General features: G+C 38.2%; 1 protein-coding gene across 2 annotated transcripts in view; it reads right to left on the reverse strand.

The window, feature by feature from the left end:
- cdkal1 (CDK5 regulatory subunit associated protein 1-like 1) overlaps nt 1-24,658 on the reverse strand; it is a 491,565-nt gene that overhangs the window by 152,111 nt on the left and 314,796 nt on the right. For both annotated transcript variants that reach the window (XM_079836708.1, XM_079836709.1), the window contains exon 9: nt 21,028-21,194. In XM_079836708.1, the coding sequence (XP_079692834.1) occupies nt 21,028-21,194 (167 nt within the window). The remainder of the gene's footprint in view (nt 1-21,027; nt 21,195-24,658) is intronic.

A 24,658-nucleotide genomic window follows, 5' to 3' on the forward strand; every position in this document is an offset into this window, starting at 1 on the left:
ATTAGGACAGAACTTTCTTCAAAGATGTGACATGATACTAAACTTCCTCATGCTTTAGGATGTCATCGCTGTGATGTGAGGATGATAATGGAGAGTTTTAACTGTTAATTAATTCTAAGCTTGAACGTTATTCAGAAAAAAACATCATGATGAAAAAACAACAACAAAATAAATAAATAAATAACACAAATTGAGAATCTATGGAATGAAAAAAATAAAAAATTCATTAAATAAGTCAGTCACACAACTATTCCAAGTCTTCTGTTCCATGATGACATGAGTTACATGATGTTTTTTGAATGAGGAACGAACTGAAATTAGATTGTTTTTCACTGAGTCTCTGTTGTAGCTCTCAAATCTCTTTCACATTTGTAAAATTAAATACGAGAACTGCATCGACATGGAAGACTAATAATACATTCCAGTCTGTTCTTCACAAAAAGCAGTCTTCATATGGACCGTATACAGTATATACACACACATAAGCAAAAAAATAATAATAATTATATATATATGTAATTTTTTTTATCAGGACCACCCCAATCTGAGGGGTACGTTTTGGGAGTTCATTTTAGTCCATCCTGAAGTCCGTTTTGCAGAGATGGACTAAAAATGAACTCCCAAAACGTACTGCCAGATTCTGGAAGATGAATTCTTCAAACAGTGGTACTAGAGGATGTGGTGCTGGTCCTTCAAGAGTCACTCTCAACCTATCTGTCCATAAAGCCTATAAAAAAAACCTTCTTCATGTATTTTACAACACTTCAGCTTATGATTCTTATTTAGTGGGGGTCATTTTTTAGGATTCTTTACCTAACTGAAGTCTCTAAGATCCTGACACCTTGCACTTCTGGAGACTCCAGGTAGGTTGCAGCTTTGGAAAATGGTGGCGCTGGAGACTAAAGGGTTCCTGATGGTTCTTCACCTTAATTCTTAATTCTTTTGCAGTTAACAGGTGTCTTTTCTTCACCACCTGTTTTTGTCAGATCCTGCTGACCCAACGAGCATTTCACTGTCCAATGGTTATGCCTTAACTGCAATGTCTAGTATTGCATTAGTATTGCATCCTTCTCATGGGCATTTAATACTTTTTGACTTTTCAGTCTGAGTTAAATCTCTTTTTTGGCTCAATTTATCTGTAAAAGAAAACATGCCTAATAATTCTGCACACCTGAATATAAGGTGATTTTCATTTCCAGCCTTCATGAACAATTATATATCACTTATACATTATTAAATACTAAATCAATAGTAGTTATTAGGATTACTGTGGTTTGGAATTGGTCAAATGTGCCTGGAAAAAAAATATGATCAGAAAATCAACGTGCCTAATAATTCTGCACTCCCTGTATCATAGTATAAAATACTATGTGGAGGATGCAAGATAATTTAATAATTATAATATGACTGCGTGGTGAACCTTACTCATATTTAAACAACTATCGCTTTGTGTTGTTGGTCAGATAAAATGACAGAGAAAGAAAAACGGACATTAGATCATTTTCAGTGCACCAAAACGCTTGCAAACGTATTACTGACTGTTTTTGTCTTTAATAATGTTTTAAAAATACATTAATTAGACTGGTAGTTTTTTTTCTACTCTCAAAATTGTAATAGAGAATTTGTGATATTTTAAACATTTGAACCACTAACCCAACCAAGCCTGTAGAAAAAATCCTTAGCATTGAGCCCTGCTAAAGCAGCTCTAAATATGTGCTGTGCTATTAAATTAAAGATACATGGTAGAGCAATAGAATGAACAGTGAAAGTAACAGAAGCTTGTACAATACATTTTAACAGGCACAATTAAGCATGAAAAGAAACGGAAATAAATAAATATTTGCTCAAATTAAATCAACAAATACAATTTATATCATTTTGATTTCTTAACCTAATAAAACCTAAATATGCAGTGAAAATACAGGTATCGTTATTGGCGAGTACCAAAAATGTAAGTATCAGTATCAGGAAAAAGTGGTCCCAGTGCATCCCTACTAAGCTTTTAATTGTCTTAACCACAAATTATTGGTCAGGAACTTAGCTAAATTTAAGTAAATGCACTACTTAAAAAGCCATTGCTGTCAAAGAAAAAAAAAAAAACATCAGAACATTGGCAGAATATGGGAAGTTGCGTAAGGAGGGATGAAATAATATTGAAATAGGAGTTGCATGGTGATGCTACAGAGTGGTGTCTTCAAAAATCTGCTGAAAAATATAATAATACATGCATCTCTCCCACAGTGAAGCATGGAGGAAGAGGTGTCATTGTGTGGGGAGCCTTTTTAGCTGCTGGTATTGGTGAGCTATTTCACTGTGAAAAGTCATTTAATCCTTTGGAGTACCGGAGACTATTGGAGGATGGCTAGCTTCCCACAAATAAAAAATTTTTATCTAAAAAGGAATGATCAGATGTTATTTTTCAGCAAGACAATGCTCCTGCCCAAATTGCAAAGACAACCAAGAAGTGGCTTGAGAATAAGTCCAACAGGCTCATGTTTTAGGCCTGGTCAGAGTCCAGATTTGAACACTATAGTGAATATTTGGTCTCACATTAACCTCAAACAAACTGAAAGACATTTTTCAACTACTCATGAACTGTTTGAAGCCACTAAGATTGAGTGGAACAACACTGACTCATCTTCCTGTAAAAAGCTGTCTGCAAGTTAGGGAAGGCTATTTTAAGTTACTCTATCTATAGTATTTGTGGAATTACTAATTGCTAATTTGCAAGTGATTTTTTATTAAAATGGTTAAAACCATTAAAAGACTACTAAATATTTTGCCATTTTTGGCTTGACCCTTTTTTTTATTAAGCTTCTTTGTATTTATTGGAGCATGAAAGGCTGTAGTCAATGTAAGAGTCTCCAAAACATTTCCTTTTATGTTCCACAGAAGATACTACCTTTGAAGAAGTGGATTCATAAACTGGTATATTTGTGTATGTAATAAAACTTTGCTCCAGACTCAAACATGTGGATGATATAGTAGCGCAGATATGAGCTCTTCCCCAAACGCTTCTTCACAACATCTTTCATGCAGCATTTTAATCGCGTGAGAAATAGATGGCAGTAAAGGGGCTTCTTCTCCTGCACACTTCTCACCAGATTAAAATAAAGCTCTTGAACTGATAACTCCTTTTCTAAAACCTGCTCTCACTTTGGATTGCACAGGATAATTAATCCATTAAAAAGGATGTCCTGAAGGTGCTACAGGACTATTGAGCACACAAAGAGTTGATGATCGATGGCTGTTGGACCGTTCACGCTTCCCATTTACAAGGTCAAAGCATTTCTATAAAAGTCAGACTTCATCTGTCTCAACAGCACATATGGGTTTCTGCAATAGGCACAGAGGAGAGCCAAAGGACAGTCAATGGGTGACAAACAACTCTTCTAAATTTAGCTGCTCTATTAGTTCATCAGTTCTGAATTATATATCACGTCATGGTTTCTTTCCCTTAAAATTGTGTTCATACTGATATTACAGCTCTTCCATACCCGTCTACTCATGATTTACTATGACGATTCTCCAAATTGAATATAATACTTAATAAAGGTGTGACGAGACACTTATCTCACGAGACACGAGGTTGGGTTCACGAGAACGAGACAAGACAAGATTTTTACACAGAATTTCTAAGAAATACTCAAAGACAAAATACATGACTAGAAAAATAGTCTGCAGGTGCATTTTGAAATGATTTAATGAATTATCTTGTATTGAATGTAATTTTCAGTTCTACTCTCTGATTATGAATGATCATATACAGTAAAAGACAACAATATAAAAGCTTTTTTTTCTTATCAGTGCCAAAGAGACTCAAATAACTATGTTCTTTTTTTTATCATTCAGGCAAGTGTTACACAGCATTATAATCTGTTAAGTTTTTTTTTTTTGAGTACAGTCACACAAAAAAAACCTAATTGTTGTGCTTTTTGCAAAATAAAGAAAACAAACTTGATGCGTGATCTGCAGCCTCTCTGTTCTTTTCTCTTCAGAAAAGGAACTCTAGCTTAATGAATACTTGTCTCACAAACATGAGACATATGTCTAAAGAAACGTTGAAATGTCAGGTTTTAAATAATGTAAATCAAATCGAAAACAAATATTCTGTGTTTATGTAATCTGTTTGAAAACAGAGAGATGTCAGTCATTTGCGAGAGTCTCATTATCCGCTAATGAGACCACGCCCACGGAGCGTGCATTCTATTGAGATTCAAATACTGAGGCGATCCTGAGTCGACGCCCACACATCAACTCAAACAAACACATCAAGTGTAGTGCTATACTTCAGCACAAAAGCTGTTCATTTCTAAGAGCAATGGATTCAGCCGCTGATTGTAAGGTAGGTTAAGTTTATTTTGTAAGCCTCTGTGAATTTTAAACGTAAAACGACGTTTAAATGTTTAAATATGAATCCTGCTGCAACATACAATGTAATAGACGCAAGACTGTTTAGACAAGATTTATTTGGCCTGTTTTGGACAGATTATGAAGTGTTTATTGATTGTGAAAAGTGAACAGCACAAATAATAAAGGATGCATCATTTGATGGGCAATATATCAGAAGACATGGAGTTTGTCAGAAATTATTTTGACTTCATTAAGTTTTGTTTTGTATGAAGCCTTTCTTTAAAGTGAATTTCGTTTTGTATAAATTGTATCTTAATTTTAATCAATGTTTTTAATATATTTGCTTCTTATTTAAAGGGTTACTTCAGTGATTTAGCATTAAGCTTTGTATCAGTAGAAACCCGGTAGTATATTCGAATTATGGTACTTTCCCCCCTCATATCCCCCTGGGACGAGATAATTATGCATTTTATTTCTGGAAAAAATCCTCCGATAAAGCAAATATCGTCATTTTGCGTCATCTGAGGATTTATGACCAGAGGCTAGAGACTACAGGAGCTAGTTTCGCATGTTTTCAACCCGCCCACAGGGAGGGGATCTCACTCACAGAATGTAAATGCACACGGCTGCTGCCGCTCGGCTCGGGCATTCATAACGGAGTGGTACGGAGCAAAGTGAGTGTTTCAACTTTTCAATTAATTCCTATGAAAGTTACGCTTCCATATGCGATCTGATAACGCGCCAGACTGGACAAGCGTCGTGAATGATGCCGCACTTACCTCAGCTCTGCTCAGCTCTTCTCTCGTGACGAATGAAATCTGACTCCTGCTGCGTTTCTGCCGTGACTTTCGTTTGGCTCACTCACACTTTATTGAAAAGACAGTTTTTAATTGTAGTGTCTATTCTCTAACTGAACAAAATTATTTTATTACTATGAATATCAAAACGACGTTGGGGGCGGTACCACAGTGGCCCTGGCTTTGGGAGTGGCCTTGTAGGGCAGCGAAGCAAGTGCATTCTGGGAGTTGTTGTCTTTCATCCACATGAGACAAAAATACATTTCTGTCTTTTCTCAGTCTGGAAGGCACCAAATTCTAAAATAATTTCACATTTCTACTACATAAAAGACAGTTTAAATTCATTCATCTTTCCAGTGCTGAAGTGCCTCTTTAACCCTCTCGAGTCGTCGGTCACACCGGCGCAATCGGCTTGCTTTTTGCCAAAGAGACTTAAGAGACTTTTTATCATTCAGGCAAGTGTTATACATCATTATAATCTGTTAAGTTTCAATTTTTTTTGTGTACAGTCACAATAAAAACAAACTGTTGTGCTTTTTGCAAAATAAAGAAAACACACATGATGCGCAATCTGCAGCCTCTCTGTCAAAGATGTTCGTTTAGATAGTCTTCAGAAAATGACCTCTAGCTTAGTGAATACTTGTCTCAAAAACATGAGACATATGTCTAAAGTAACGCTAAAATGTCAGGTTTTAAACACTGTAAACCAAATCAAAAACAAATATTCTGTGTTTATGTAATATGTTTGAAAGCAGAGAGATGTTAGTCATTCCTGAGCGGCTCATTATACACTAATGCGACCACACCCACGAAGCGTGAGTTCTATTGAGATTCAAATAATGAGGCTCCGACGCCCACACATCATATCAACTCAAACAAACACATCAAGTACTGCATTCCTACTTCAACTACATCGTTTTGAGACGTGTTTAATAATCCTTGAATAATTCTCCATGAAAAGCTGTTCATTTCTGAAAGCAACGGATTCCACAGCTGAGTGTAAGTAGGCTAAGTTTACTCTGTAAGCATCTGTGAATATTAAACGCAAAAACCTGCGTGAGGACGCACTGAAGCTTTCTTTGTTTAAATTAGCTCAAAATTACTGTCAGATGTAAGTAATTACCTTGACAAACTATACATCATTTAAAAGATCTAAGACTCAAGCTTCCATTTTTGACCTCTGTTTTATTCTCAAAGTCATATAGTGACCTTAATTTGTTAATATGTGTCAGGAGTTATAAATATGAAAACCGCATCGGTACCTTTGATTGTAATATGAGCGTCAGCTGCTCTCATTCATAAAACACTCCTCTATGCTCGTCATGAAGACTCACGACAAAACAACATCCCTCAGGGCTTTTAGTTCAAGAGTGTGCAGATGAGGAGAAATATTAATAGATTCTCATATGTCTGTGTCAAATTTCTATACAGAGAAGTGTTATTTCAATTTGTTGTGTTTTCAGTTCATACTGGCAGCCGGAGGGCGCTCCGTGCACATGTAGTCCATACGGTAGACGAAGAAGATACCATGTGACATTCTGTCTGACATAAACAGCTTCCAGAAATCGCTATAACATGCAGATAGACACGTTTGAAGATAATAAACACACAATCGTGACAATATATGGCTTATCTGTGTTATTTATACCATGTTGGGTGTTTTTATAATAGATTATATTTATAATGCAATGCTATTCAAGCTTTTATAATTATGCAGAATATTGTAAAATTATATATTTTCTGTCTGATTTTTTGATCCAAAGCCAAATGAGATCTCACAAGGTTATTTAAAATATTTGACTTGTGATATAAAGTAAGTTTGGAGTTTTAATGTCATTAATTGTTGTGTTTTAATAAATTGGTGTAAAAAATCATAAATTATGGTTTAATAAATAATAAATTGTTGTGGCAGATAATATAGATTGTTTTAAGCAAAAACTCACTTCATTTTGACTTATCTAGTTAATTTTAAATATTTGGACTGGAAACAAGAAAAAATACCAAATAAGAAGAACATTTTTTGCAGTCTAGTCAAATCTTTTGATCATTTAAAATATAATAGGCCTTTGTTGACTACATTCCAAAAAAATAAACTACAATAAATATATATTTCCTTTGCTCTGTTGCTCACTGTCACATAGGCCTACCTGAAGCTCATTCATTATGTAGCTAATTATGCAGGCTATTATGTCCTTTTGTTATCTCATCATTATTCATTCACACCTCCTCGCATATTGGCTTTGTGAAGAAAAACTGTCTTACAAATTGTAAATGAATATATTGTTTTATGTGAATGAGAAGGCTCAATGATTCTCACATCAGTTTAAAGCAAAAACTCTAAACAAAAACATCCAATAATCAAAGGTCTTGTGAACACATATCTATTGTGTTTTGAAGCCTTATTTTTTTTATTTTTTTTTAACCTTTTTCAAATATCATGGATAAACATTATTCTCTTAAAAAATACAAGTATGTACATACATGTTGCTCACATATTATGGTAGCCCAGTTTGTGCTGAATACAGTGTAATTACAATTTTGCCATCAATGCGTTTATAAGCAATTGAAAACAGCACAAATGTAAGAGCATGTCAAAACTTCTAAAGGGCCCCAAAACAGCTCAGACTCCTAGGGATTAACATAGATTGTTAAAGCCACCATTGTTAGCTGATATGATCACATGTAGTGGGAAAAATAGAAGCATTTCAGACTTTTGTACTTTTGTCCTCAGATTGCTAAGGTGTTTTTGGTAGTTGCTCTTTTTTTAGGGTTACTATTGTTTTCTTTTGTCTACCAAGCAAGGTATTTTAGTAAGTAACAGTTCACTCTTTCCTCAAGAGAGGTTTTTAAGGAATCATTCATGCCTGTGGTGCCTCAACGTTGAATGTTTAGTTTGTTTAGATCAGTAACGAGCAATAGTGCTTGTCATGCTTGACTTAACTACAACTAATTAAACCATGATACAAAACAGAGAATTGAATGAAAGTATGAGTGGGAGCAGTAAGGGAATTGAACAGAGCTTTGAATCTAGAGATGTGTGAACATTTATGGTTCAGTCAATTATAGCTCAAGCTCTGGGGAGTCGCCACAATTTGTATTTGGAGTGGGCGCTAATTCTATCCCTAACACAGGCCATTTTCATATTAATGAACCGCCTGAGAGTCTCTGGCTTAATGTACCATAGTAGGGACAGTAGATCTATTCTGTCTGTTTGTGAAAGACTGACTCTCTGGTGTCATCTTATTAGATCACAAACTAAAATTGTGCGTTACCACCATCTATTGTTTCGCCGCACATCTTGTGGCTTCACAGTTCACCAAGAAGAGATCATCTGATGATTATGTAAGGGACGTACAGGAGTGGATTGATGCTTCACACGAATCGACTAGTAAAGGTTACACTTGCTTTATACAAATTAAAGATAAAAACGCTGTCTGCGTCGCAGACTTCAAGCACATACAGGTGAATAATAGCCTTTTTAAAATTGATTATCGCACTCTATATCAAATATCTGCTTCTAATTTTACTACATTGGTTTCCCGCCATAGTTTAATCTGTCCCGCCAATGGTTTTATAATGAACCTGAAAGATCACTGACGTGGTTTTTTGCGTAATTGAATTGGCAAAGCATCTGTCAAATGAACAGAAAACAAAATTGTGATATAGCTTAGTGCACTTATCACATGGCAAAGGCTTTGAAGTAATTAAATAGGTTGCAGGATGCAAAGTGTTCATGCAAGCAGCGCATGATTCGCGTCTCAGAACGGCTCCGTGCACAGTATGCTGCATCACTGCATGTGCTGAGAGTTTAACCTGCATTTTTGTTTACACCTGTGTATCCAAGTAGCATTTATTTGGTTCTTGCATTGGTGTGACATTTGTAGAAATTTTGCACTTTCACAGTCAGTTTGAGATATAGGCTACATTTGAGTATTGTATATTTGGTTAGTTTACAGAATAAAACTGTACTCTAATCATAATTGTATTGCATCATTAACAATTAAGTTATTTGTAATATACAATGTAATTGTAAAAAAAAAAATTGTAGTTCTTTTTGATAGTAACTTGTAGTGTTACTAACTAAATTTTCAGAAGGGTAGCTTGACTGTAAGTAGCTTATCAAACAGTTTCAGTGTATAGCTTCAGAACAATGAGTGTTTATATCCTGGTGATTCTGGTGGCATCATTCTGGAGCTGTTTGTGCTCTGTTCACTTCACACAATTTCTTTTGTTTATCTACGGTCACTCCAGCACTGAACAGAGAAGCGGCACGTCTCTCAGGAGACAGAGAGCTTTAATCACCACAGATTGCGTGATCTTAATTGGGTTTCACTCTCACATGGCACCTGTCAGACTTTTTTCTAGTACAGCGGGTCTCATCTTCTGGCTTTTTCTACACTTGTCAGCTTTCACAATTTATGAATGAGGTGCATTTTACTGGAACATAATCTTTGGAGCATGATTGTTATTATAGCAATAATTACCAAATTATTTGAAGGGAAGTATTAGTACATTTTGTATGTTTTGTGAGACAACTTTCTAAACATGCAGTGATATTTAGTGATTAATAATTCATGATACCTTTTGAAAATCTTGATTGAAGGCAGTGTTCAAGGTGGGCCAGTACGCCAGTACACACATCTGAAGCTTACCCTCACTTTTTCTTATGTACTGGCACTTCACATGTTTCCGGTACTCTGACCACCCACACCGAAAAATAGAATCAGGCTATTAATTATTTATATACATTGCACGTTCTGAGCTTTTATAAGCCATACAAACTGAATGAACCAATTTTGTGCCCAATTGTTTAATTTTGCATGAGTGCCGTGCGAATCCCCGTAGGCATGTTAGAAGCCAGTCAGTTGAGTTTGTGGCAAAACCTTTTAACCCTCTGGAGTCTGAGCTGTTTTGGGGCCCTTTAGAAGTTTTGACATGCTCTGACATTTGTGCTTTTTTCAGTTGCTTATAAACACATTAATGGCAAAAGTGTAATTACAGTGTATTCAGCACAAACTGGGCTACCATAATATCTGAGCAACATGTATGTGCATGCTTGTATTATTGAGAGAATAATGTTTATGCGTGTTTTATTTATTTTTTTAAACACAATTTTTTTTTTTTTTATTAAGTCCTCACAACACACAATAGATATGTGTCCACAAGACTTTTGACTAATGGGTGTTGTTGCCTAGAGTTTTTGCTAGAGGTCGACCGATTCATTGGTTTTGCTGATTAATCTGCACCAATAGCTGATTGGTGGAACAATCAGGTATCGGCAAAAAACCACACCGATAGTTTTACCGGGTTGCGTCTGGTGCTGGAGCGGCTGAGAAGGGTGCGCTACTATTACACAGTACAAGAGCATTGAGATGGGTCTGCTGGCATTATATAGCACAAGAGTGGCCTCTAGAGGCGAAATAAAAACTCACTGACACCTTGTGTTGTTTACATTAACACGTGAGGCTGCGGCGGGAACGGAGAGCGCTGACACATCAGATGCGCATTTAAAACATGACAGCTAAACGGTAAGAATACAGAACACTACAGTATTTGTTGCCAAATCATTATAAAGTAATTCATTTCTCAATGTGATAAAAACACATGCAAGTCCGACCAAAATGTTGCATATATAAAATGAGTGATGTGAGAAAGCAAACTGTATCATCATGCTGCCGACAGAAACATAAAGCAGAAGTGCATTCGTTTTTTTATTAGATAATCTCCTTCTAAAAAAGCAGACTGTTTGGATTTATATGAAATGTTAACACTACAATAAGATTCCATTTGTAACATTAACTAAGGTTAATAAATGCTGTGGATATATTGTTCATTGTTAATATGTTAATTTCAACATTAAATTGAGTTTGAATTTTTTTTTTTATCTGTTAACCTTGGTTAATGCACTATAGGGCTGTCAGCGAATATTCTAAATTTGAATATATATTCGAATAGTTAAAAAAAACGAATTTCGAAGGTGAAAATTAATATTCAAATAAAAAAATATATAAAAAACGCCCGTGGTAGTAGAGGCGTGGCTGTCTTCACACCGCATGTGCAAGCAGTGCGTTGACAGGGCAGGAGCGGTGTGTGTATGGAACGCCAAAAGGGTCAAAATACGCCAGTAACCAAACGCCTGGTTTATAGAAAACGCCGTTATTTGCGGCGTTTTAGATGAAAAGACGACGCAAAATACGGCGTTCTGTAGTACAAGTGGTGTAAATGACGGCGTTTTCACCACAGAAACGCTGTTAATATCGGCGGTTTTGATCCGATCCAAAACGCTGTTCATTTCGCCGTTTGGCGTTCCATATTACGCCGTTATTTACGGCGCTTCAGTCTGTCAAAGACGGCGTGAAAAGCGGCATTTCTATAATATTCAAACCAGCTCCTCCTTTTACTACACAGCCCAGCCCCATTAAAAGGCGGTAAGACCTGTGTTGTAGAATGTCGATCCACCTCAAGAGTCCTGTCTTTTAATGCTATTGCGACTGATATTTGGACTCACATCATGTGATATTTTTATTTTTTCATTGGGAATATGTGCACACTCTTTTTCCTTAAAGGGGCTATATGCGTTTTTCTGAAATTTAAACTCGCGACTGACACCTGTGGCCAAAAAACAGAACTGCTCTCATTTTCTGCTCGCTCTCGCAGCGGTGGTGACGTCACATCCGCAGACAGCGCGGGAAAAGACGACCCGCCAGAAAATAGGAAAAATAGGATACAGGCTTATAGGTGCACCCACTGTGAGTGGACAAGGTGTCAGTATGCTCATCAGGAGATGTTTGAGTCATAAATTGTAAAATAAAAAGGCTATTGTTACGTTTATTTTGGGGAAAAAGTTGCATATAGCCCCTTTAATCATATATGCAAAAGTAAAACTATTTTATAATCTTTTGTGTACGTTATTGTTTGTGAAAACCACAGAGCTATCATTTGCGTAGAGGTTTGTTCACGAGGCAGTGACAGCTCAAGTCCAAGGTCCGAACAAACCCTCTCTCTCTCCTTTTCGGTTGTTTTGTATTATTCTTTTGGGTCCTTTACATTTTTGCAACTGCCTGTTGCTGACAAATGGTTAACGGACAGGACATTTATTCATAATGCTTTTTAACAGGCGACATGGCGTATGCTTTAAAGGGGTGGTAAAACACATTCTTTTGAAGGCTTGACTGTGTTTGTGGGGTGCACTGTAACATGTGTTCATGCTTCGTTTAAAAAGAAATTGCCTTATTTTTCATATATTTGACCTTTATTCTACACTGCTCTGTCCCTCCTTGTAAAACGGTCTGATGCTTTCCGGGTTGTATGAAGCCAGTCCCTCAAAAATACGCAATGGGCTCAGATTGGTTAGCTGGCCCAGTGTGTTGTGATTCGCTAACCGCCTAGTGCACGTTTGTCGGAAACGTCACGCCCCTTACCTTACCGGTAGACTGTGCTTTGGTAGTATTAGAAACAATGGCGTCAATAAAACCATATGAGCCCGAATCAGACCCAGAACATTTGAGTGAAGATGATCGAGCAGAACCTGTTCAGTCCTCAAGAGTAAAGACTGCGGATCTATAATCGCTACTGAATGGCACTTTAACTTTTGTATTTTTAGAACGATTATAGCCAAATATCTGTCGCAAGAACTAACCCAAAACGAACACTAAGCACTGGCTTTAACTAGTAAGTTAGCCAAATCACACACAGAACCATGTTAAGCATGCCTGTAGATAAACAATACATAAAAGCTCTAATCAAAGAATAATTTACACTAATGCCAGGTTCGCTGTTGAGATTTTAACGTTAGTGTTTGTAATGTTAGGTGTTCGTCGGATAATGTTAAGTATGAATGAGCATTTAACAGACTGGTTTGCAGAACAGCGTTGTCATCTGTTTACTTCCTTGCTACAACCTATTACAGGAAAACACATCGATGAAAAATAAATCAGACTTACAGGTTGTGGCCCGTAAACAGCTTCTGTTTGTAAATCCAGCTTTCAGGACAAGCCGTTGTGCATATCCTGTATTGAACTCGCGAAGTTTGTGGAAGTTTGTGTTGTCCTCCGTGAAATGTGCAGCGCGCGCGTCGTGCATCCACGCACCGGCAGTGTTTTTTTCACGCAGCTGACGTTGTGCAAATCTGGCATTGAAATCACGAAGACGGTGGATGTTTTCCTCTGTTAGATGTGCTGCAGGGAGCCCTGCGCGCGCCTGATTCCCCGCTGACTCAAACACACGTGCATATAACATGCTGTATGTTAAACGCTCTGCAACGCACCCCGTCCCAAGGAAGGCTGAACAGAGCAAGTACCCCAGACCTGCAATCCGGATGAAAATAACAGCGTTTCCTCGGCATCGCGGCAACAACACTCCAGCCTACTATACCACAACAGCGCCGCGATACAAAATGGCCTCACCCCCCCTTATTTAATATTCTCGGAGGAGGGGTTTATGTAAATATTGAGCCTGTTGATGTCACCAACCCTGGAGGAATGTGTGTAGTCGCCTGCTGGCCGTTTGCTGTAGTTCTTAGAAACTGATTTCTTTAAAAGCAAATATCTCCCTTTGCTTTAAACTTTGAACGTTGTAACTTTGCAGATGTTGTTTATGCTCAATCAGCAACATTACACGTTAGCTAAAGTTAGAATAGTGAAATCGTGGTTTACCACCCCTTTAATAGCCTACACGTAACCACTAAACCTATAGGCCTATTGTTGTGTATAATGGCTTTGGTCGGGCTTATTGTTGATTAAAAAAAAATGCCACACAAACGAGTTTGTTTTCGCCTAACCTTGAGCATAATAGGCTACCTATAGGTTTCTGACAAATAAAATGGTAATGTATATTTACATTCCCCCTGCTTAATTTGTTCTACCTGATGAATTAATTCCTCTCATATCGAGCAACACTTCTGAATAAATAAATAAATATGAACACATTATTGGTCACAGCAAATACACAAGGATTGTCTCCGTCCTGTAGCCTATTTCCCGACATTATAGCTGTTCTTTGTGTGAAATTGTGTACAATTTCTAGAAGGGCGCCATGCATTTTAGAATAATCAATACTTTCAAACATCCAGAGACATGGCGCTATATGTTTTTTGAAACAATTTTTTATCAGTAGCCTATATCTTTTTTTTCCTTCTTTTTTTATTGGCCCATGCACTTTAATAGGCTAATAAAGCACTTTTTTTTATAATTAAGCCAAGCAACATGTTGTAGTCATTAGGCCTAAAGAAAACATATTTAGTTTCATATGTATTCTTAAATATGACTATTATAAAGTTATTTTTTAATTTAATCTATGTTAATTATGGAAAGTGAACTGCACGAGTAAGATCATAAGATGTGCAATATGTCGGGAGACATTGAGTGGGTCACACATGATTTTGACCATTTTGTTTAGTGGAAAGCCTTTTTTTAAAGTGAATTTCGTTTTGGAAAAAATATATCTTAATATTGATACATTTTTCATCAACCAATTGCCTGGAATTAATAAATAAGAAGCAAGCAGACAATATGAAAGCGCCGGCGGGATGACTTGCATTAAACGTGAACTGGAGCGCGTCTCGTAGCCTAAATTAACAGAAACTTGCCTAACATGAGCAATATATAGAAAGCTTGAAATGAGGCTCGCACTAGGCTACTGCGGAGATGAGAGTCAGCCGACACTGATTCAGAAAACAGTTTATTAATAAACAGTTAAAATGCCCCCTCCTATTTTTGACACTTTCATAATCATTACTTTTGCCTGTTCTTTGTGGCAAGCTTTATGTGTGCGCTTGAATACATATTACATTATAGTTTAGTATTCTCTAGTAGCCAATTAAATTATTATAATTGTGATAGCTAGTAGATAACTAGAAAAAAAACCCTGCATTTCTCTGGAGGAAATATTACCGCTCCGAGCCAGGAAAATTGGTTCTTAAGTAACACCAAAACATTGCTGGGCTAGAACAGGGCTAGAAGTAAGAACCGATTACGTCAGGCGCTGGGGGCAGGGTCAACAAGACGAACACAAACTTGAGATCCGCCATTGTTGAAATAGCAGCTAATGGAGCTAACAGCTGCTGCTCGTTTGTAATCTCCGTCTATACAAATTACGGCGAACTGCATGAATGCTTTGGATTCGCTGTGTTTTCACTGTGTTTTGATGCCGATGCAGGATCGTAAAGCCATGTGAATCAATAGTAACGCAACGTTTGCATTGTTGGTGGAAGGCTTGTACGCAGCGGTGCTGTGCAGACCGATCGCCGTATGATAACGAGTCCAGCGAGAGCATATGACTCCTTATGCTTTTGATTCACTCATGCGTTTTTTTTTATATCATACGTGGATCCGATGCATCTCGAACAAGCCTGGTGTGTTTGTGTTTCCCGCTGCACAGGGTTGCCAGGTTTTCACAACAAAACCCGCCCAATTGCTACTCAAAACAAGCCCAATCGCGTTTCAGGGGGGCTTCCCCGGTAAAAATCACATTCGGGGGTAAAATGTGTTTTTTTGGCATGGTTTCCTACTAAAATTCACATTCCCGGGGCTAAATATCACATAATTGGGGTCGCTTCAACCCGCGGACATGAAAAACAGCCGCGGCAACAGTGATGAAGTAGCCCAATTCCGCGGGAAAACCGCAGACTTGGCAACACTGCCGCTGCCTCGCTAGCGTTGCTGAGAAAGATGAGACGTATACAGTGACATAAGACCTGTCTCTGTTGTGGCTTTCAGCATGTGGAAAAGCAAACGGTTCTTAGAAGGCTCCTCAGTCGAACCAACTATGAACTGGGACTAGCTCTGGCTCTGAACTAACTCTAGCACTGCCTTGGTGGAAAAGGGGTATCAGTGGAGGGTGCTTCACCTGAGAGGAGACCACTGAAAAGGGCTCTACAGCAGAGGGTACACTCAGATCACTGTTAAGCGCTCTTGTTTTGCTCTTAGAAAGGCTTGCCTTAATAAGGTGACTTTGCGGTGACCTCCTGGATACAAGCAGGGGAGAATTACACTGATGCTGGCTGGCCAGTAATTAAAAGACACTTCAAAGGGAAAATGTGAAGGCTAATGTACGCAGTGTGCTCCATGTTTTCCAGCACATATCAAAACCAAGCATAGCGTTAGTTCTGGCAGGTCACGTTAGTCAAGGTCGCATCAGCTGACTCTCAGCTGATTTACTCCTACCTATAGGAATATGACGCCGATCACAGCATATAAGGTCCATTCAGTATTATCAGCAGCTATCGCGTTGCTCAGGAACTAATTACCCCCCTCCATCCCCAGCTCCTCCTGTCGTCCAGTCAGGATTTGGCCTTCAGATATTCCTCTTCAAATCAGACTCATTTCACAAATATGTTGTTACATTAAATTATTTTCATTAAGAAAAATAATGATATCGCTACCTTATATTGGTAGTGTTCTGTTTACCCTAAAGTGGGTTATCGCTACTTGTTCTTGCCCAAAACAGAACCACACCGCCAATCCAAACTCTATGCTAATTGCCAATTATCTTTGGCGATAGTGGTCCTGACAGAATGGACGCTATTGGCCTGGGGGCCAAGGCTCGGATGGTGCTCAGGTGTATAGATGGAGTGTGCGCTCCATAGCAGCATGCACAGAGAGCTTGTATCTCGATTTAAATATATAATTTAAAAAATGGATTTCACCAGTCCCACAGCTCTTATAGTTTTGATGTACTGTATGGTGTGGCATGCTTCATGGCGGGTTAACCGGCGGGTCAGATTTTATGAATGTATAATGAAGTTGATATGCTCTGGCTTTGGAAAAGCTAAACTTTCATGATGCCAAGTTTTGCTTCCTGAAAAAAAAAAAAGATGACATCAAAGAGAGATTTAAGTAATCAGAAGCACATTAAAGAGAAAGTTGAACCTCCAGCTCCTCTGCATTTAAAGTGGGCTCTGCCACACACTCCATGGATAAGACTGAATGTAATTGTAAACTGTCTGAATGGGAACAACTCCTCACCTACAGTGAAGCCACATGATCTGAAAATTCATAACTATAGATCCTGATAAAGAGGACAGCATTCCTCAGTTCATCATGTTATTCTCATTAGCGTTTGCCAAGACAGCGGATCTCAACATGGTTAGTAAGCCACGACCCATTTTTTTTTTTAGGAATTTGATCTAATATGGTCAAAATAGAGCTGTGGAGTGTAAGTGGAATAGAGAGTCCTTGTTCTGTTAAGATATTTTTTATGAAATCCGAGAGCTCCTTGACCCCTCCATAGACAGTCGTTTAATTACCACTTTCAAGGCCCAGAAATTTTAACTATTGTTAAATAGTTCATGGGACGCCAGTGGTTTGACCTTAATTTTATGAAGCGACGATAATACTTTTTGTGCGCAAAAACAAACAAAAATAACTACTTTATTCAACAATTTCGTTCTAGCCTGTGTCAGTCTCCTACGCAGTTTACGTTGTAAACAGTGCGGTGCGTTCGAGTTTTTACAGCAGCCGATGCTGTTCACGTGAGCACCACGACGCATGCATGTAATGATGACGCAGGAGTTGGACTGCATTTACAACGTAAACTGTGTCTTAATTTGTGTTCCAAAGATGAACAAAGGTCTTACAGGTTTAGAACGACGCGAGGATGAGTAATTATTGACCGAATTAAAATTTTTGCTTGAACTAACCCTTTAACAGTTGAATGCAACATTCTAATGTTTTAATGTATTATTTACTTATAATTATTAATAGCATTAATGATTAACTAATTTCATGTATTTCATATTTTTATTTTGAAATGGGTAAATAAAATAATTAAATTAAAATAAAATAGTTTTTGCTATGGTACTGAAACTGGTCCAGAGAACTGAAATTTTACTGATACTGGTTGGTACTAACTACTGAAATGTACCTGTCTAAAGGACATTTTGCATGAAAACGTTTTCTCTACACATAAGAGCACAATTATTAGTGCATGAAACCCATTTTCTTCAGAAAGAGTCAATTTTGTAAGTGACACGTAAGATCTCTCTTAAACAGCGCTGATAAGTCCTCTCCTGTCTGAGAGGTGCTTCTACCATTTCAAAACGCTGAGCAGAGGGTCCATAAATCACACATCTGTTCTGCTAAACACCTCTAATGCTGCTAAATGAGTCCTCAAAAAGAGTGTCAGACAGCCGCTGCTGCAACCTCCCAAATCGCAGTCATTTACCAGCGCTGTGAAAGCTCTCCACCCGCAAAAACACTTAAGAGGCAGTAAATGGAGGAGATCTCTCAGTCAGGGGGATGTGTTCAGATGAGAGGAGGAACAGTTCTAGTGTTAGCTAGCGTGCCTTACACCAGCGTCCCTGGGATGATTTAGGAAATGGAAGCCTGTGAGCTTTGAGAGGACGTGTCATCTGTCTGTATGTGAGGGGGGAGTGGACGTGATCTGTCCAGGCAGCATTTGGTATTTCCATCACCTGTGAAAATCATTTTACCTCATTCTTACAAAGCGTCTGACACAACACAAGTGCTATGTATTTTACCACCGATTACAGAGCCACACATCAAACGAAGGCTTTATAATCTCACCTGCTCTTGTAGCAGAAGTCAATACACTTAGTCAATCTTCAAGAAAGCAGCAGCAGAAGTGACATGGTACGCCGCTTTCCGCAAGACAAATAGACGCATCAAAGAAGCGATATGCAATTAAAAAATACTTGCTGAGCACATGGAAATGAAATAAGGACAAATAGTCCAATGATGGAAATCAAATTAGCACATAAAAAGAAATAACCGTCCTCTTGCACGTATACAAGCAGGCCTACATTTCTAATTAGCATTTAATTGTTATTTCTTTTCATTTAGGGGACAAAAAATTATCGCTTTTTAATTTGAATGTAACAGAGCATAAACGAAACCTATACATAGGGGGACAAAATTACAACCTCAATTAACCCTCCACAAATTAAAAATGCTTCTTCAGCACTTCTTGCAGCCGTCTGAGGGATTATGAGTGTCCTCAGCATCTGGGGTTCCAAGGAGGAAACACACAGCATTCTGGTTATTGTTCTAGAACAGTGGTCGCCAACCCGTCGATCGCGATCGACTGGTCGATCTTTATCACTGTCCCGGTAGCTCCCGATAAATAACCGAAAAATAATAAACAACATGTAACAAGTAGAATTAGGTACTGCTCCTTTAAGGCAGAACGCATGCACTCACTCACTCGCTGATGAGTGGGCAGTTCGTGGATGGAGCGCGAGCTATGAACATCGCATGTATGCGTGTATTTCTGTTCCTCTTTGCACTGTTTATTTTCTGTTTTTGTATTTTCTGAGTGTTTTGCAAACTGCCCCTTGTGTGCGTGGGATCGACGATGCTGATAATAAACCCCTGTGAAATATCAGATACGTGAGTTTTGCTTACAATTGGCTACAACCATTCAGGCCAGCTATCCGGCCTCTCTGTGTACGAGCGTTACAAACACATTATCAAGGCACGAAATAGCTACATATGGTCCCAAAATGTATTCTCTGCAACATCAAAATTCGCACAGCACAAATCGATCGATGTATAGTTAGATAGGACAGCGCTACTGCAGCACGCATCGCCGCACACGATCAGCTGGATATCTCTTCAGCAAACTGACGCAAATTAAAGTAAAAGTTGCAGACGCTCAATACACAATCATCATCATCATTAAAGGTAAAGAAACTAACTGATCAGTTCTTATGCCACTCTCTCTCTCTCATTTCGCGGTCCTTGAATTAACTGTTGATCAATAAAATGTTGGTGATGTGAACTCATATATACGTGATGATGTGAACAGGCATATAGCGTGGGAATTGAAGATTGGATTTATATCCGTTTTGTGGAGACACATTTATGTGGCCAAGTGTAAATGGAATGGTTATAAATCAGATAAATATCTGATCTGTAAAAACACATGAAGTGGACCAGCCTAATAGGCCCAGCAAGATCACTCTTTGGGAAGCTTGAACTATAGGAAGAAAAATATAGATATTGAATTGGGGAGGGGGGGTTACATGAATGTATCCCTGAACAAAACTGACTGTCTTCAGAATAGTTTCTATGGCATTTTACAGCGGTACCCAAATAAACGCTTGTTTTCCATAAGCACCTCCTACTGTCAGAGAGTGAATTAGTATTTTTATTCAGTCCATCTGTTTTTGTTTTGTGCAGGTGTGTCTTATGTTACAATTTCACAAGTCAGAGCATTCTGTATTTACTCTAAGTCTTGAAATTATGCAATAATTTAAATAAAAAACAACTGCTCATGCTACATATGTGTATCTTTGTTTGGATCGTAATTAAAATGCAGTGGTTGCCTCACATTTCAAATGGCAATTTTTTTAAGGTCAGTTTGGCCTGTTATAGAGCAAATAAACAACAAATAAATTTGCTTAAATAAATAAATAAAAAAATAAAAAACGACAGATGGTCTCGGAAATAAAAAAAACCTCTGAATCGGCCATGAAAAATCTATAGGTAGATCTTTCCTTTCATCAAGGCTGAGGTCAGGGATCTTTGGCTTGAAAAGGTTGGTGACCACTGTTCTAGAATAATGGAATTGAGACTTAAGTCATTGAGCACTGAATGAGGTCACTACTGTATGCTAGAAAACAACCAGACAGGCAAACAAACAACAAGAAAACATTAGAACTTAACTACACTAAAACGGCTCACATATATTATTGATATGCTGTAATAAATTGTCATTTACTGTGGAAAAAAGCAAGCCTACCTTAATGAATGAATGAAGCACACACACAATTAAAACTTAAGAAGGAAAAGCCAAATATAACAGTTTGGAAGTGGCAGACAGAATGCATGTGTGTCTCATAGTAGGGTTTGATCTACTTCAAGATGGTGAGGTGTATGATGGGTGGGGTCAGATTGTTTGTTTGAGGTTTAAGATGTACCTCCAGATGTTCCAATATATACGGTGGGTTGGTCATGCCCAGGCGCAACATCGCTCCCTCTGGGATCTCCTTCACCAGTTCCCAGAGCAGAGACGGCAGGTCAGTGCCGATGTCCCGCCCATATGCACCCGTATCCTCACTGGTCAGCCAGATCTCACAGACACCCTCTGCAAGACAAAACGACGAGAAGTGTTGATTAAACATAGCCCTTTTCCATTCAATACAAGATACTATTGTTGTTATTTAATATTTCTAATTGAAAGAGTCAACAAAGTCAACAAAATCAAACAACAAACAAGAAAATTGCATTTACAGAATAATAAAATAATATTTGGGGCAAATAAGAAAATAACATTTCAGAAAACATGTAATGCAAATCATTTGTCCTAATATACTGGGATCAATTGACTGTTTAATTATGGCAATATCTATTTGTTACTTCTTTTTTTAACACATTCATCTGTGGTGCCTTGCTTTAAGATTCTAAATACCATGGTTAATAAACAGGTAGGATATGATTCTGAGTTAGGACGTTTCTGTAATACAGCCCCTGACCTCTAACGATAGTAAAGAGCTAGACAGCTCACAGTACTTGAAACTAGACCGTTTTACAGAGAATTACAATGTACAAGTGTCATGTAGTCCACACATGGAAATCAGTTCAGCCACAGGTCTGAGACAGAGCAGCAGATATCTCAACCACCCTGTGTTAGTTCATGCTCTCCAGAGCAGCAGATGAAGAAAGTTCCCTCATTGGGTGATCTCCCATGATTTCTTGCTCTGTGAGAGACTTAATAATGGCGAGACTTAATAATTTCAGAGTATAATCTGCTGGATGCTGCTTAAAATGCATTGACACAATTAGAAAAGCCATAAGGATACTTAAACGTGCAAGTGAGTGAAAGAGAGGCTGCGTGCATGGTTATAATTGAAAGGAAGTCAACGTTAAGTCCAGATCAAGGCCATTAATGTCAGCTCTGATGGGTGTCCTTCTGCTTGCATTATTAATCTAGTGTCAGCGAAGTGGAAGAGAAGGTTAGTGCTTCCTGAACCTCACCTGATCATTATAAAGCCATTGTCTCTCAAGGCCATTCAGTAACTAATGTATGATTCAGCGTCGCTCCATCAAATCTGACAGGGAATGACTGACTGTGATGGACAGAGCAAGTGTTTTCTCTCAGATGCCAAGTCAAGTCACATCTATTTATATATAACTTTACACAACGGAGATTGTTTTAAAGCAGCTTCCCAGTGTTAAAATAACAGTGTTGATGCTTCAATTTTAAAAACACATTCAATTTCCGCTGTAAAGCAGCTCTACAAAAGCCAAAAGTGTCATTATTCAGACCAATGCAGTCTGTTAAATAGTTCTTCAATTATGAAACAAATTCAGCTGTAAAGCAGCTCTGTAGAATACACTATGTTTCCATGCACCTTCTGTATGCGATTATAATGAGATTAAGGCAATATTGCGATTAAACTATCTCATGTAAACACGTACTTTGATCAAATTCATGCCATTAAGCTCATGATTGTAGCAACCATAATTGTAGTAAAATATGTGGCATATGCAGGTTTTAATCACAATAAACAGGCATGCACACATTTGCATCTTCCAAAATGTGCATGTGATGTACACGGATTATGTTATTTTACCTAGTGGTAAAAAAGCATCACATTTTTGGGATGCTGAAGAAAGTTTAAGCATGTCACCGGAATGACTAATGCAAGATATCAAAGATCAGATGTGGTACTGTATATGTGAGTTGTGTGCTATGCAATGGGGTATGTGAATAATGGGAGAAAAAAAAAAAAAAAATTCTTAGCGAATTATCAGAATAATGAAAATTGCATATAAACGGGAGTGAAGATTTTTGCTCGTGTCATATAAACATATTACAGTAATTAAATCCCTACTCTGATGATTGGATATAATCCCATTATTGGTGCATTTGATGTTTATCAATTATGACATGTTTAAGTTTAAAGCACAGAGAGAGATAGAAGGGCTCTGCTACAAAAACTACTGAGCTGCCTACCTGCACAGCACATCACATCGGTGACCTGGTGTCCATTTGAGCAGCATCACATTGAGCAGCTCCAGCCACAGTGCACATGAATCTGAGACATTGAGCGTTTTAACAGTCTCTGGACAAATGTGGCTTAAAACGTGTCAAAAAATACTCGTAAAACACAAAATCCCTGCGACACAGCATGTTTACAATCTCATTCACAGGGCTCATCGTGTTAGTGCCACAGTGAATAAGCAATAACAACACTGTCATGAATCTCAGTCATTGGAGACTGATTCAACTGGGCCGGGTCACGACACCATCATGTAACCTCACAAAACACAATTAATTAACCCATGTGACGCAGTGGGGCATTGTCATTAAGCATGTGGCGATAACAGGATGCACACACACAGCCCCAGCACCTTTCCATTACCTAAACCCTGGGCATGCGCTTATGTCATATACTGTACATACAAGGTGTTCCTTTTTCCAGCGATAAAGAAAAGAGGGATGGAACAGGGTGGTGTGGAAAGAGTGGGGTGTGATTATGTATGACATGTAAGGAAACAGCTGGAGCTGCAGTCCTGCCTTTCCTGCAATGAAACACACAACACCATCCTCGTTTGGCCCAGCTCTGCAGGAAACCCAGGTTTGACGTGTCAGAGCCTGGCGCTCACAGGGACAAAATGCTTCTTTGAATCCTCCATCACCACACTGCATTTCCTAATGGTATACAGCTTGTTCACTCTCTGTGTGTTGTGCATTATGAACCCAGTTGTGTACAGCACATTACAGCAGGCACTCCGTGATGAAGCTGCTTTCTGGAGCTCACACACTAAAGAACATGTCAGAGTGGATCAGATGAACTCCCTGGAAATGTCAATAAACTGCATTGTAGAGAGTGGAACTGTGCTGAAACGAGTTCACGAGTTCTCAGCACTTCCTTACAAATACATTTCCAGTGAAAATAAAGCTAAATTGTTAATTAGCTTTCCCACAGACTCATCTAAAGCTGAGCTTGGCCTCTGAATAATTAATATCACATAATGCTCTTAAAGTGATGTGCAAACAGAGGACAGTGTGTGCTCCAGTCTGGCATCAGTCTGATCCCATCAGTCCTGAACACTCAATTCCACCATGACTGCAGTATGCTCTTTAAAACCAAGTCCTGATCACCGCTGATGACCTGTTTACAGCTATACAGAGTGGAAGTTTGTAATGAATGTTTGTAAGGAAGCAAAACTTGGCATTATGAAAGTTTAGCTTGCCTAGATGAAGATAGGAGAGACATTCAACATGTGTACTGTTGGTGTGCAACCAGGAACAGGATTGGGAAACACTGGGCTAGACTAGAATTGAGCTTTAACTGGGAGGTGATTAGACGACAATCTTCACCTGGAATATAAGAAAATGAGTAATAAACATACAAACAAATAAATTAATTAATTGCTTGGACTTTTGGCTTAAGCCAGTAAGCAACGACTCGATACATATCATACAACCCCATAATCACTTGTAAGTTTTGTGCAAACAATGTCTTCACCGTAAAAATTTAATTTCAACAGTAAAAGACTGCTACCCTAAAAACTTGGAAATTGGTTAATAGTAGAGGTCGA

Source organism: Gobio gobio (genome assembly GCF_949357685.1).
Source record: "Gobio gobio genome assembly, chromosome: 15".
NCBI classification, from domain to species: domain Eukaryota; kingdom Metazoa; phylum Chordata; class Actinopteri; order Cypriniformes; family Gobionidae; genus Gobio; species Gobio gobio.